We start from the raw sequence: 15,134 nt of genomic DNA, 5'->3' as shown, positions 1-15,134 counted from the left end.
TGCGTGAGTCACACATCATTTTACCCCCATGGAGCCAGTGGTGACCTGGCCTATAGCCGCATATGTAACTCAGGCACGGTCTTCCATGGTTTCTTCTGGTCAAAATTTCCTGCGCTGTCGCTTCACATGGCGCGTATATAGGCCGCCCATAAAGGAATCTACTTGCGTATGGGCGGCATTGATTACGGCTTTGGGTCATTTTCTTTTTTATGTAAACATTTTTATTTTATTTTGTCATTTTTTAAACTTATTTTTGTAACTATATTTTTTTCAACATCTATGTCCCCCCATTGTGTCATATAAGACCTCTGGGAGTCATTCACATGGTCCTTTATTTCCCCCTTTCCCACTATTGCTGGGGCAGCCATAAGAGCCGCACCCATAGGAGCCCCCTGTTACAGGCGAAAACATCCCCCTGCAGTGACAGTAGTCACAAACAGAGCCAATGAGAGTCTTCTAGGACCCTGCAGCTGTGCTGTAACAGGGGGACACTTCGGTCACGTGATCGGCGGGGCGCATTGTGGTAAAAAAATACTTCCTCTTTCACTCTTTAGAACATGGCGCTCATTGAGCAATATGTAGCTTGGAAAAGAAAAGGCAGAAGTGGTTAAAAAACGCTTCGCCCTTCTCCTCCGGGTTCTCAGCTGTGACAAACGGCTGAGGGCCCGACCTGCTTCTGCTTGAATGCAGCAGATGTTTTAACCCTGCGCTGCTATCGGCAGGGATTAAAGCCCAGGACCGAGTGCGGTATATTTACAGCACTTGGCCCATAAGGGGTTGAAATTTGCCACATGCGAACACACCTCTGCACAGAAGCACAGGCTTTACTGTGTGAAACGGTGACCACTCTGGTCTCCGCTTCACAAGGTTTCAGTCTACTGCCTACTTTTCCGAAGGATAATAAGGCGTCGTCCACTTCTCTATTCCTCTAAAAAGACTAAAAATGCACAGAAACCTTGTGAAACGGGCCCAAAGCCTATGCTTCCATTCAGACCCCAGATGGATAGTGGGGGCGGGGGGGGGGGGGGGGGGGGAGTGAAGGCGCACTCACAAAAGAGCCTAACACTCAGGCCTAATGCTCATGCCTTACTATAGCTCTTTGTTATACGGAGTAGTTACAGGGTCCTCATATGATAGGGACCTACTGCACCTCCGTACGTCTTCGAGAGAATATCTGAGACGTTTAGCACCTACCGGAAAGTCATGTGCTGATTTCCTTACAAGCGCGAATCTACATAAGGGTCCTACCCACCTCGGAATACTTCTTTGCAGGGACGTTTCTTGAAGAAGGTTGTCTTGACGACGAAGATTTAAACGCTAGAGGAGAAGATAGACATAAATGCTTGTTTAAGAAGTCATTCTCTTACAGACACGGTAAAACCGCCTAAGCTCAGGTTATAGCATGGACAGAGTTAAGCGCTGAAGTTCGCGTACTTGTAAAGTGAATTTAATCTCAAAATGAGATTTTCCATGAATGGCAATCATCTGAAGACCGTATGTGGCGCACAATTAACTCTGCACAATGGTAATTACAGAGGCCAGCAATAATGAGTAATGCGTGCGGCTGGCTCAAGAATACTTCAGACTATAAAGAACCTCGCTCTATGTGGTTACCATCGATGAGTAACCATGAAGTCATGTTAGAGGACGGAACAGATGACGTCACAGAGAAGATTGGACCGCCGCCGTAAAAAGAGAACAAATAATAGGGCTAAAAATGACAATAGATGACAGTTCAGGTTCCTCCAGTCCACCATTGGGCAACACTTTAAAAGGATTGTCAGACATAAGGACACTCCTGTCACCAGGTTCCCAATGCTTTAAAATAAATAATCAGTGGTTACTCACTTCTTCTCGCTCCCTTGTCCGTCCTTTCCTTAGGATAGGCCATCAATAGTAGATCAGAAAGGGTCTGCAGTCCAGGTCCCTGCTGATCAGCTGTTCACTGGGCCGGGGTCCTCATGCACTAAGTTGATTTCATCAGGAAGCAGATAGCTCCGTTCCCGCTGCAGTGGCGAGGCTTGGTATTACATTCCAAGTTCTCATTCACTTCAATAGGAACTTTGGCTTTGTCCATGGTGCTGTGTGGGGACCCTTTTTCTGCAGGGCAATCTGTAGCTTTTATTGGTGCCATTATGGGGAACATATAACTTTTTGATCACTTTTTGCTCAATTTCTTTTTGTAGCGGAGGGGCCAAAAACAGTGCAGTTCTGGAGTTACAGAATTTTTTCCCTAACGTGCAGGATAAATAATGCAATACTTTAATAGCTCAGACTTTTAAGGGACATGATGATACCAATTTGTTTTTTTAATATTTTGATTTTTTACATGAAAAATGGAAAAGGTTTTTCAACTAAATATTTTAATTTTTTTTCTAATATTTGAAAACTCATCTTCACTTTCTTTTTTAGTCCCCATGGGGAACTTGTACTTGCAATCATTTGAACACTCATATAATATACTGCAATACTTCAGTATATTGTATTTCAGAAGGCGTTCTATTTAGTCCTGCCACAAGCACGGTTTGATATGCTGAAACACGTGTCCTTCACAAGGCCCCAGGCTGCCATGATGTACAAATGGCGCCCAACTCCTCATTGTGGTCGAACCATTCAGGAAACAAAGGGAGCTCTTTATGGTTAACGCTAGCTCCAATGGAGGCAGATGCCAGCTGTATGAAAAAGCAGTTAGCTGCTGGGTATAAAGTGGACTTGGCTTCTGAGTCCACTCCATACTCACCCTGCAGATCAGTAATGTACATGTACATCACTGGTCGTGTTAAAAGGGTTGTCTTATCAGAAACTGATGATTATGCAAAAGGAAGCCATGGCCAGCCAGGCTACTGCAGGACAAATGTAGTATTATGTGGCAAATATTCAGATGAGTGGTCATCCAGCTTAAGTGTGCAAGAACTGAAGCTGCACACTCAGCTGCAAATGTCAATATGCCCCAATAAGGCACGCTTTAAATTTGGGTTTCTTCAGTGCACTCTTAGGCAACCATTTACTAATATTAAAGTGGTTGTCCTAACAATATCAGTTATGCCCTGTCCGCATGACAGGAGAGAACCACTTGATCAGTGGGGATCCTACCACTGGGACCCCTATCCATAAAGAGAATGGGGATCCTGAAGGCCTTCAAGTAAATGAAGCGGTGGTCACACATCTGTACTATTTCAGTCAGATAACCAAGTTCAAGTGTATGGTTATCTCCGGTAATCTCGGTAAAATCAATGAAGTGATGGTGAGCATGCTCGACCACAATTTTATGCATTTGGATATCTCAAGGGCCCCCGTTCCCCTAATCAGTGGGGATCCCAGTGGTCAGAGCTCCACTGATCAGATAGTTATTCCCTATCCTGTGGATAGGGTATTCTGTTTTTCATGGACAACCCCATTTAGGGTTCTCATAGTCATATTTAGGTAACCGTTAAGTTTTGTTTCATCAGTCTTCCATTAAGCAAACCTTTATTAAATATAAGGTTCTCCTAATCAACACTGGCTATGACTGATTGTAAATGGGTTCCTCTGGTCTTCCTTTGGTTCATGTGATTTTAAAAGTAAGGTCCCCCAAGCCAAATTTGGAAAATGAATTAAAACTGGTTCCTGTAGTCTACTATTTCTGAATATCCACCTGGAAACATGGCATGTACCCCCCGAAATACACATAACACAGATTGAGAACCTAGATCTAGTTCACCATTGGGCCACTCATCATTAAAAAAATTAGGGTGACCTTTTCCACATTTGGCCAACAACTAGTTGAAGTTGGGTCCTTCGAATCCACTGGGACTACTTCACTTGGGATACCTCACTTTCAACAGCTGACTCTTTCTGTTAAAACAAAATCAGTCTTTGTGTGTGTCCTCACCATCATACCTCTAAGGAGATACCTCTTGTAGGGCTTGTGTAAGAGTTGCCATACTCATTAGATTGCTCGAATTCGCCGATTTTGGTGGTGTGTGGCGATCTCCCAACTCTCCCCCTATTCCAGATGTTGAGGGAGATAAGGATTGCACAGTTGGATTTCAGCTGCCCGATTCTTTGGTTCTTGGGAGATAAGCCACTGCCATAGGTGTCCAGCAGCAGCTTTCTCCCTTCAATACACATGCATGTATATTGGGGGAGTGCGAACTGTCCACTGAATGAACGAGCCTTAGTCTAATAGCCATCTTGTCTATGGGTAACTTAGGAGTCTGATACCTTCCACGAGTCACAGGTAGCGAAGGACGGCCATGATAAAGTGTGTATATAATTTTATGTTCAGTGACTATAGTACACGTAATAATACAAAATTGCAGGTATTATGTGAGCATTGTAAGAGCCCCTTAAAATTCAATCTTTAAAAGCTGTTTATTTCACTTGTCCCTTCCGCCCATCATAATGCAATATGCTGCCAATTACCATCCATCAATGCACACTATGTTGCCATGACAGAGGCGATTACAAGCGTTGAATTACAAGTATTACTTTTACACACGTGTGCTACATTGCCAGGCCGCACTCCATCCCAGTAAACAAATGCATTTCGGAGTCATTACTGAGAGAACAGTACATTGCAAATCGGTAGAGGTCATTATCTTCATATTTTTGCATGGGAACATTTTCAATTTAACGTCACATAATAGTGAGATATGGGTCCCGCCAGTTAGGTTTCTATATTATGAAGTTCTTTTTTTTTTTTTTAAATCTCCATGCTTTTGGCATTTTCTTAATAGCGCCATAGGAATTTTCAGTAAGGTAAAGATGGATAATGTAATTGAGAATTTAAAGGGACATGGAACCTAAAGTATCTCCATTGCTAAACCAGGTATGTCTGTGCTTCAGCTCCCCCCTACCCTTTCACAGCATAACTTGGAGCAGGGGTCCCCAACTCCAGTCCTCAGGGACCACCAACAGGTCATGTTTTCAGGATATCATATGGTAAGAACACCGGTGGCAATTTTTCTGGATATGGATTAATAAAGAAACATCATAAGATGGACTTTTAAAGCCTACCACTTCTGGCGCTGCTCAATTTCCTTCTTTCACCTGTGGCAATGTCTGAGGCACTGATGATAATTACATCACCTGTGCAATACTGAGGAAATGCTGAAAACCTGACCTGTTGGCGGTGCCTGAGAACTGGAGTTGGGGAACACTGACTTAAAGGGGTTGTCCCGCGAAAGCAAGTGGGGTTCAGCACTTCTGTATGGCCATATTAATGCACTTTGTAATATACATCGTGCATTAATTATGAGCCATACAGAAGTTATTCACTTACCTGTTCCGTTGCTAGCGTCCCCGTCTCCATGGTGCCGTCTAATTTCAGCGTCTAATCGCCCGATTAGACGCGCTTGCGCAGTCCGGTCTTCTCCCTGGTGAATGGGGCCGCTCGTGCCGGAGAGCTGGTCCTCGTAGCTCCGCCCCGTCATGTGTGCCGATTCCAGCCAATCAGGAGGCTGGAATCGGCAATGGACCGCACAGAGCCCACGGTGCACCATGGGAGAAGACCCGCGGTGCATCATGGGTGAAGATCCCGGCGGCCATCTTAGTAAGGTAAGGAAGAAGTCGCCGCAGCGCGGGGATTCGGGTAAGTACTAAACTTTTTTTTTTTTAACACATGCATTGGGTTTGTCTCGCGCCGAACGGGGGGCCTATTGAAAAAAAAAAAAAAACCCGTTTCGGCGCGGAACAACCCCTTTAAGAGAATCTGCAGCTGCATCCCCCTCTTATTCCTCTTCAATGTGTTCTATTTACGGAATCATATTAAATGGATTTTTGGGGGAACAGAAAAGCTTTCTGAAAGATTAGGGCAGGGGTGAACAACATGCAGCCCACAATACCATTCTGTGCAGCTCCAATTACCTGGACACAGAAATATCTATGCAAGGTACGTTTGCTCACATGTAGTTTCTATGTCAGGGTGATTGGGAGTGGCACATAGCAAGAACAGACAAGTACTAAGGGTGCACTGTGAAGCCATATCTGGGCCTCCTATATAATAGGACATCTACTAAGGGTGCACTGTGTAGCCATGTCTAGGTCCCCTATATATTAGGACATGTACTAAGGGTGCCCTGTGTAGTCATATCTGGGCCTCCTATATATTAGGACATGTACTAAGGGTGCACTGTGTAGCCATGTCTGGGTCCCCTATATATTAGGACGAGTACTAAGAGTACACTGTGTAGTCATATCTGGGCCTCCTATATATTAGGTCAAGTACTAAGGGTGCACAGTGTAGCCATGTCTGGGTCCCCTATATCTTAGGACAAGTACTAAGGGTGCACTGTGTAGTCATATGTGGGTCTCCTATGTAATAGGACAAGTACTAAGGGTGCACTGTGTAGCCATGTCTGGGCCCCCTATATATTAGGACAAGTACTAAGGGTGCACTGTGTAGCCATGTCTGGGCCCCCTATATATTAGGACAAGTACTAAGGGTGCACAGTGTAGCCATGTCTGGGTCCCCTATATCTTAGGACAAGTACTAAGGGTGCACTGTGTAGTCATATGTGGGTCCCCTATGTAATAGGACAAGTACTAAGGGTGCACTGTGTAGCTATGTCTGGGCCCCCTATATATTAGGACAAGTACTAAGGGTGCACTGTGTAGCTATGTCTGGGCCCCCTATATATTAGGACAAGTACTAAGGGTGCACTGTGTAGCCATGTCTGGGCCCCCTATATATTAGGACAAGTACTAAGGGTGCACAGTGTAGCCATGTCTGGACCCCCTATATATTAGGACAAGTACTAAGGGTGCACAGTGTAGCCATGTCTGGGTCCCCTATATCTTAGGACAAGTACTAAGGGTGCACTGTGTAGCCATGTCTGGGTCCCCTATATATTAGGACAAGTACTAAGGGTGCCCTGTGTAGTCATGTCTGGGTCCCCTATATATTAGGACAAGTACTAAGAGTGCACTGTGTAGTCATATGTGGGTCCCCTATGTAATAGGACAAGTACTAAGGGTGCACAGTGTAGCCATGTCTGGGTCCCCTATATCTTAGGACAAGTACTAAGGGTGCCCTGTGTAGTCATATGTGGGTCCCCTATGTAATAGGACAAGTACTAAGGGTGCACTGTGTAGCCATGTCTGGGTCCCCTATATCTTAGGACATGTACTAAGGGTGCACTCTGTAGCGATGTCTGGGCCCCCTATATATTAGGACAAGTACTAAGGGTGCACTGTGTAGTCATATGTGGGTCCCCTATGTAATAGGACAAGTACTAAGGGTGCACTGTGTAGCCATGTCTGGTCTCGTATATATTAGGTCAAGTACTAAGGGTGCACTGTGTAGTCATGTCTGGTCCCCTATATATTAGGACAAGTACTAAGGGTGCACTGTGTAGCCATGTCTGGGCCCCCTATGTAATAGGACAAGTACTAAGGGTGCACTGTGTAGCCATGTCTGGCCCCCTATATATTAGGACAAGTACTAAGGGTGCACTGTGTAGCCATGTCTGGGTCCCCTATATATTAGGACAAGTACTAAGGGTGCACTGTGTAGTCATATGTGGGTCCCCTATATATTAGGACAAGTACTAAGGGTGCACTGTGTAGCCATGTCTGGGCCCCCTATATATTAGGACAAGTACTAAGGGTGCACTGTGTAGTCATATGTGGGTCCCCTATATATTAGGACAAGTACTAAGGGTGCACTGTGTAGCCATGTCTGGGCCCCCTATATATTAGAAGCATGAAGTATCTTGACCCGTTTGACACTTCCGAAATGAGTATATGAGTTAGAGGCATTGCATAGGTATGCAGCTCTCTCCATTGTAGTTTATAGGAAGAATGCCGGCCCGTTACCTCGAGATCCATCATCTAAAATGCAGAGAGCTACATGCGTTGTCTACTCTCTAGAGAGCTGATTGGGAGCGGGAAATGACCCCCGTTCTTCCAATAAGTGGGAGTCCTGGAAGTGGAACTTACTTCAATCTATTTTGGCATATCCTTAGGATATACTAGAAATGTCTCAGATGGGAATACCCTTGTGGCCCTTGGAAGTGGATCAGTATGGTAAGGTGGCCCTTACACCAGAAAAGCTGTGCACCCCTGGTTTGTGGTGGGTTCAGAACGGGTGGATATGCTGTATTTTTCCTTCACAGTAGTGGTGAGCGAACTGAAACAGTAGACCCTTTGCTAAAAGTTTGGATAGGCTCGAACCCGAATCTTAGACAGTTTGTCTCAGCCGAACCACTAACATGGTTTCTTCTTATTCCTTTTTCTTGTTTCTCTTCCTATTCCTTTTCCCTCCTCTTCTTCCTTTTCTTTTTTCTTCTCCTTCATTAAAGGGGTTGCCCAAATGTAAAAAAAAAGATCAGGATTGATGGGGATCTAAGCGTGGAGACCCTCAATGATCAGACTTTTATCCTGTGGGTAGGTGATACAATCTTGTTAATACCCCTTTAAGGGAAATGCCAGTGCAGTACTTGGCACCTTTGTAATTGTCAGTTTTGCGCCAATCTGATGCATGAAATGGTCTTCATATTGTAAAAGAACAATAGAAGAGGAGGTTTTAGGATATTAGAAACAAGGATTATCTGTCCAGAAACAGCGACTCTCTTACTCACAGATTGTATGTGGTATTGCAGCTCAGCCTCATGTGCTCGAATACACTGCAATACCAGACCAAGCCTACAGACAAGGGGGCGCTGTTACAGTTTTTAAAAAAATAATAATAATAAAGTGCCTTTCTTTCTAGTCTCATACAAGGAAGGTACAGTTGTACCATCAAGAAATCCCTGCTCAGAAAGTCAATTGTAAATTTGATTTGCATTTGGCCATTTTGAGTGGGCATGCAGTGTGAATTCTGTGAATATCATGTACTACTATGGCCAACAATAGGTTAAGCTAATGGAAATCACTTACCACATGTAGAGATTGAAGAATCGGCTAATTCACCAATTAGGGGCAGTATTGAAGTGAACCATGGGGGGGGATGAAAGCAGAGTGATTAGGCAGAAGCTGGCTGATGAATGACTAATACACTATTAAGTATAACTGGCAGCAGATCGCGCCCATACGATGACATATGCCCGCGCTCTCCGAGAGGCTTGTAGACAGATATTACAGCAAGGTCCCCAATTACATAACCACTACACAAAGATGAGAGAACAACTACAAAGCACCCGGTCAGGGATATCTTACTGAAGGTCTCAACATCAAAAGCGGACCGATCCTGCCAAATGGGAATGTAACAAATATCATAAACAGCGGGCAAATATTAAACAAAAGTGAGCCCTCTTAACACGCTGCAACCGGCTCGCGGAAGCTAGTCTGCTGGTAACTGTACCGGTAATTAGCCCTCGGCACAGACCTTTGCCCCACCTTCCCCCCAGTAGTCACAACAGTGCTGCATCCAACTTGCATTTCATTCGAGCCTTAACCTTCCCCATAGCCAAATTAACTAATACGCAACTGTTCCACAAAGATGAACCCCACTACATGCTTCAACCTGCTTGTAGAAGCTGGTCTGCCAGTAACTGCACCAGTGCTTACCCCTCACCACTTCCTCTAGAGTAGCATCTTATCCTCCTGTTCCCCCATAGTAGTCACAGAAGTGCCTGAACTTTTTATGTCCAAAGAAGTCTATAACCCCCTAATGGTGCCGCTTTCAATATTGTAATAGTCCCTCGCCTCTCCTTCATTGGCCAGAGCACTAAGGATGCTTATCCCATCTTCTCCCCAGTAGTCACAACAGTGCTGCATTCCACTTACATTTCATAAGTGTCTTATATCCTCCGTCATGGCAATATTAACAAGTAACTGCAATTGTTCCACAAAAACGAGCCCCCATTACATACTTCAAACAGCAGGTGGAAGCTAGTCCCCTAGTGGTTGCACCAGTGCTTACCCCTCACCACTTTCTCTGGAGTAGCGCTTCTTTAGTGCCATATCCTCCCACATAGTCCTATTAACAAACAACTAGGATTGTTTCACAAAAACATACCCTTAGTACATTCAGCAACCGGCTTGTGAAAGCTAGTCTGCTAGTAATTGCACCAGTACCTACCCATCAACACTTTCTCTAGAGAAGTGCCTTATCTTCGTGCTCCCCCCTCAACCCCCCAGTAGTCACAGCAGTGCCTCACCTTCCTACGCCCAGAGCAGTCTATAAGCCCATAATAGTGCCTCTCCCATATTGTCGAAGACCTTTGGCAAAACCCCTTTACTCGCCAAAGCACTAACAGCAATGGCTTCTACTCCTTTCCTCACAACAGATGCTTGTCCCATCTTCTCCCCAGTAGTCACAAGTGCTACATCCCACTTCCATTCCATTATCCTCAGTCATAGTCATATCAATAAGTACTTGAAATTGTTCCACAAAAATTAACCCTTACTACATTCTAAAACCAGTTTGTAGAAGCTAGACTGCTAGCAATTGCATCAGTGCTTACCTCACTACTTTCTCTAGCGCAACGCCTTATCCTCCCGTCCCCCCCACAGTAGTCATAGCAGAGCCTCACCTCCTTAGGCCCAAAGCAGTCTATAGCCACACAATAGTGTCACATACCCATATCCCATACTGTAACAGTCCTTTGGCTCAATCATTTGCCAGGGCTCTAACACCAGTGGCTTTCCTCGCAACAGATGCAGACCCGATTCTTTCCCCAGTAGACACAACAGTGCTCTATTACACTTCCATTTCATTAGTGCCTTATCCTCCCCCATAATTATACTGACAATCAATTGGAATCGTTGCACAACAATGAACCCACACTACATATTGCAACCGGTATATGGAAGTTAGACCGCTAGTAATTGCGCCAGTGCTGACCTCAACACTTTCTCTACAGCAGTCTATTTCCCCAAAGCAGTGCTTTTTCTATCTTTCTCATATTGTATTAACAGTAGTCTCTTGCCCGCCTTAAGCCACCAGAGCACTAACAGCAGTGGTTTATACCCCTTTGTAACAAACGCTTGCCCACCCTCTTACCCCCAGTAGTCACAATAGTGTTGGATCACCACTTTCCCTTCAGTGGTGTCTTACCCATTCACATAATTGTTAGATTATTGCCTTGAACGAACTTTATATTAAGCGGGGTTCTAGTGTACTATGTCTCCACCGGAAGTATGAGTTGGCCGGGCTCAGTTACAGGTAATGCAAGGCCACGCCCAAAGCTGCCAAAAGCTCCTGATTGGCTCCCGCACACACCTTCACAGATTCCCGAGGTCTGAGGTAAGCTGCCGAACGATCAGCTTCGAAGCCACAGCCACGGCAACCTCTGAGCTCCCGACCCAAGCAACCAGCCCCAAAGCTATAGCCACGCCAACCTCCAAGCTCCCGACCCAAGCGATCAGCCCTGAAGCTATAGCCCCGCCAGCCTCCGAGCTCCCGACTCAAGCTCTCGAGCAGCCACCTCCCGAGAGCCAGCGAGCTAGTTTCGGCAGCAAAGGAAACGTTGGCTAACCGATGGGAGCTCGGCTGTAGCCTCGGGACTGATCGATCGTCAGCTCAGAGTGGAGCTCGTGTGGGCGTGGCTGTAAATAAATTACCTGAAAGCTTGCGGAATAAGTTGGCGCTGTACAAATAACAAGATATAGTTTACTCATCCTCTGATATCGGCTTATGGCCGCCACAATGAATTGCTGCAGTTCTGAAGGTCAAAGGACGACCCATGTGCTACTAGATGGCTGTCTGGAGTGGCTATTGTTGCTATATAACCCATGTAATGAAATAAATAATAAATATTTTTACACAAACCGGTGGTGACCGCTACACATTTACGTTTTGTAATGCCGATGGATATGGCGCTACAGCATTCGTGGAGCAAACAAACTGGCTGCAATCAGAGGATGAACCGTTATACACAGCTCTATGTCGCTCTATGTCACTATTTATGTTTACTGCTGCTTGCAAATGTCAAGAATGTTGTGCCTCCTCAGAATCACCCGCTGATCCCATGCCAGTACGCCATACACGGGGCTGTTAGCGATAATTATGGCAGAGGACAATTAAGTGTTTATCAGAGCTTCTATACAGAGATGTTCTTCCCCATTTAATCTCCGCGAAGCTGAAAAATAGATTTATTGATGTTCTAGGACTAGATTAGAGCTTAACTGGGGAATTCAAAAAGCAAAAAAAAAAACAATTTGCAAACTTTTAAGTCAATGCTACGTACAAGAAATAAAAAAAAAAAAAAATCAATAAATGTGATGCGCTGCAGCCGAGAACTCACTGCCACAACGAGCCGCTACAATAAAAGCCTTGATGAAAGAACAATTATTGAAAGCGTACATGTTGTCTACAATGATGGCTCCTGCGAACTCCGATACCGCAGCAGCTTTCCTCCTCATCTCTTCATGGATTGATGCACTTACAAAAGGCCTCTCTGTGCCGCCAATTTTCTGATATGATTTGCATTTAGAATTTTTTTTTACAGGGTTCTCGGTTGGCGGTCAGCAAAAGATGTGTATCACCAGCGTAAAACCACGATAAGGCGGCATCATCTGCTGTGGATTCCATAATACGCTATCCTCCCAAAAGGTAATTGGACACCTGAGCAGGAACCAAAAGTAGTCATTATTTCCATATGCTAATACTTAGTGGGGCTCCTTTGGCCCTAATGACATTGGATACTCTCCGTGGCATACTAACGTCTTATACACTTCAGATGTTATTTCCTTCCATGCATCCTGCAAATGTCTGGCGAGTTCTCTCAGAGATGCTGTTGATATTTCCTGACCCGATGTTTTAGTTCATCCCAAAGATGCTCAGTAGGTTCAGGTCGGGACTCTGTGCAGCCGATCCAATCATCCATATCCTCAAACCAACGTAAAACAGTATGGGATCTGTGACAAGGCTCTTTGTCTTGTTGGAAGTATGGCCGACCATTCCTAGAGTATTGTCACATGGTTGGCAGCACATTATTGTCTAGAATGTCAAGGTACACCTCCATGTTCATGGTGCTTGTCCCTATAACCAACGGGCGAGACCATGCCACGTAACACATCCCCAGACCATAACGGAACCAAGATGCGTTCCCCAGCATCCCCCACACCCACTGTTTTGAAGATGGAGTAGTGCGATTTGGCACTCCATAGACCGTTCTTCCATTGCTCAACTGTCCAATGACGACGCTTCTTGCACCATTTTAGATGGGCTGATGCAACCCTTGTATCCAATAGTGTGCAGTTCCCATCACAGACTATGGCAGACACCTCCAAGGGTCGGCACCTCATGTAGCATGGTTTAGGACATGTGACTTGCAAATTAGACATGATGATTTCTAATGATAACCCCTAGCAGCATATATGCAATAGTGTATTAGCACGGAGGAAGACTGCACCACAACCCTGCTGCAGAACATCTCATCTATATATATATAAAGACGAAAGCCCTCACTGACTCACTGACTGACTGACTGACTCACTGACTGACTCACTGACTCGCCAAAAGTTCTCCAACTTCCCAATGTCGTAGAAACGTGAAATTTGGCGCAAGCATAGATTATCTCCAAAATAGGAAAAGAAATTGGGTCCCAACTCGATTATTCAATTCTAGCGCAAAAGAATTGGCGTCGAAATTTAACGTACATAATCTAAATCACTCACTTCCCAATTTCATAGAAACGGGAAATTTGGCACGAGCATTGATTATGTCATAATAGGAAAAGCTAATGGGTCCCAACTCGATTATTCAATTCTAGCGCAAAAGAATTAGCGTCCAAATTTTACGTGCGGAATGTAATTTCCTCACTTTCCGGTGTCATAGAAACAGGAAATTTGGCACGAGCATTGATTATGTCATAAATAGTAAAAGCTAATGGGTCCCAACTCCATTATTCAATTCTATGCGCAAAAGAATTAGCGTCCAAATTTTACGTACGGAATCTAATTTTCTCACTTTCCGGTGTCATAGAAACGGGAAATTTGGCACAAGCATTGATTATGTCATAAATAGGGAAAGCTAATGGGTCCCAACTCCATTATTCAATTCTTTGCGCAAAAGAATTAGCGTCCAAATTTTACGTACATAATCCAAATCTCTCACTTCCTGATGTCATTTTATATGAAGGAAACGTCGCATGGTTACCTCCACGTGGTGTTTCCTCGGTAACGCAGAGAACTATGCAAAATGGTGAACATATGTTTTTCCTCAGTATCTCTAAAGTAACCACGACTTCATAAGATTTTCCGTGTGAACACCAGATAAACACCAGTACCAAATTAACTCGGGCGAAGCCGGGTATATCAGCACTATAGTCCTAGTATAAATGAATGCTGATGAGCTTCAATTTGCAAGTTATCGTGACCTCCAACCGACCTTCACAAGAAATCCATCAGGTTTCCAATTGAATCCATGTCTGATTTTTCCAATGTGCATTTCCCATGAGAAGAGAGCTGACTGTATGACAATGCCGGCACATTGGGGACCTGCAAGTTGCCACGATCACAACCCAAGAATCACAAGAAATCGATCAGGTGTGGATTTTTTTTTCAAGAGACGACACCACTACATTTACGGCCTGAACCTCTGTGCTCTGATTTTTTCATAGTTGTGCGAGATTTGTGCGTCGTGCAATGCCGAAATTGCGCGCTATTTACTCGCCGGTGTGAATCTGGCCTAAGGTCACTCTCACATGAGCGTATTCTTTTTGCTGTGTATGGTACATGTGATATGCGCACTGAATCTCTCTGTATTCCAATGCGGCCTCTCACACTCGTGCTTTTGTGTCGCGTATTTTCCGGTTTTCAGCATTTTTGTGCGAATTTCACACATTAAATCGCCGACTTAAATGAATACGGTGTGTGAAAAACACAGTAAATACGTAATTGCATGCATAAAATGTATTTTTTCTACGCAGGTTGCTATGCCACCGGAAGGGGGAAAAAAGTTGTCACATCAGCTTGCTTGTCTGCCTTTGTAACCCGAAAAAATATGCATAAAAACGCAGTTTTTTCACACACGTTGGTGTGAGAACGGCCTAAGGGTTTATTTACATGGCGGGTCCTCTACCCGTGTGTTTCACAGACGGCACATCAGCCCATTACAGCCTACGAGGCTATACACAGCACAGCAGCGATCACACGGACTGGCCGCCACACATTTCCTATTCTAGTCCGTATCATGGGTGAGAATAGGAAATGCAATGTTCCCTGTTCCTGCAGATTGGACAGCATGCCGATGGGCGTCTGTTCGC

General features: G+C 44.7%; 1 protein-coding gene across 1 annotated transcript in view; it reads right to left on the bottom strand.

The window, feature by feature from the left end:
- Positions 1-15,134, bottom strand: part of MRE11 (MRE11 homolog, double strand break repair nuclease) — a 192,190-nt gene that overhangs the window by 49,153 nt on the left and 127,903 nt on the right. Inside the window, exon 17 of the mRNA XM_066586845.1 lies at positions 1,253-1,317. Coding sequence (XP_066442942.1) covers positions 1,253-1,317 — 65 coding nt within the window. The remainder of the gene's footprint in view (positions 1-1,252; positions 1,318-15,134) is intronic.

Source organism: Eleutherodactylus coqui, chromosome 1 (assembly GCF_035609145.1).
Source record: "Eleutherodactylus coqui strain aEleCoq1 chromosome 1, aEleCoq1.hap1, whole genome shotgun sequence".
Classification (NCBI taxonomy): Eukaryota; Metazoa; Chordata; class Amphibia; order Anura; family Eleutherodactylidae; genus Eleutherodactylus; species Eleutherodactylus coqui.
Note: the sequence above shows the minus strand (reverse complement) of the source record. Positions and strands in the feature narration are given on the sequence as shown.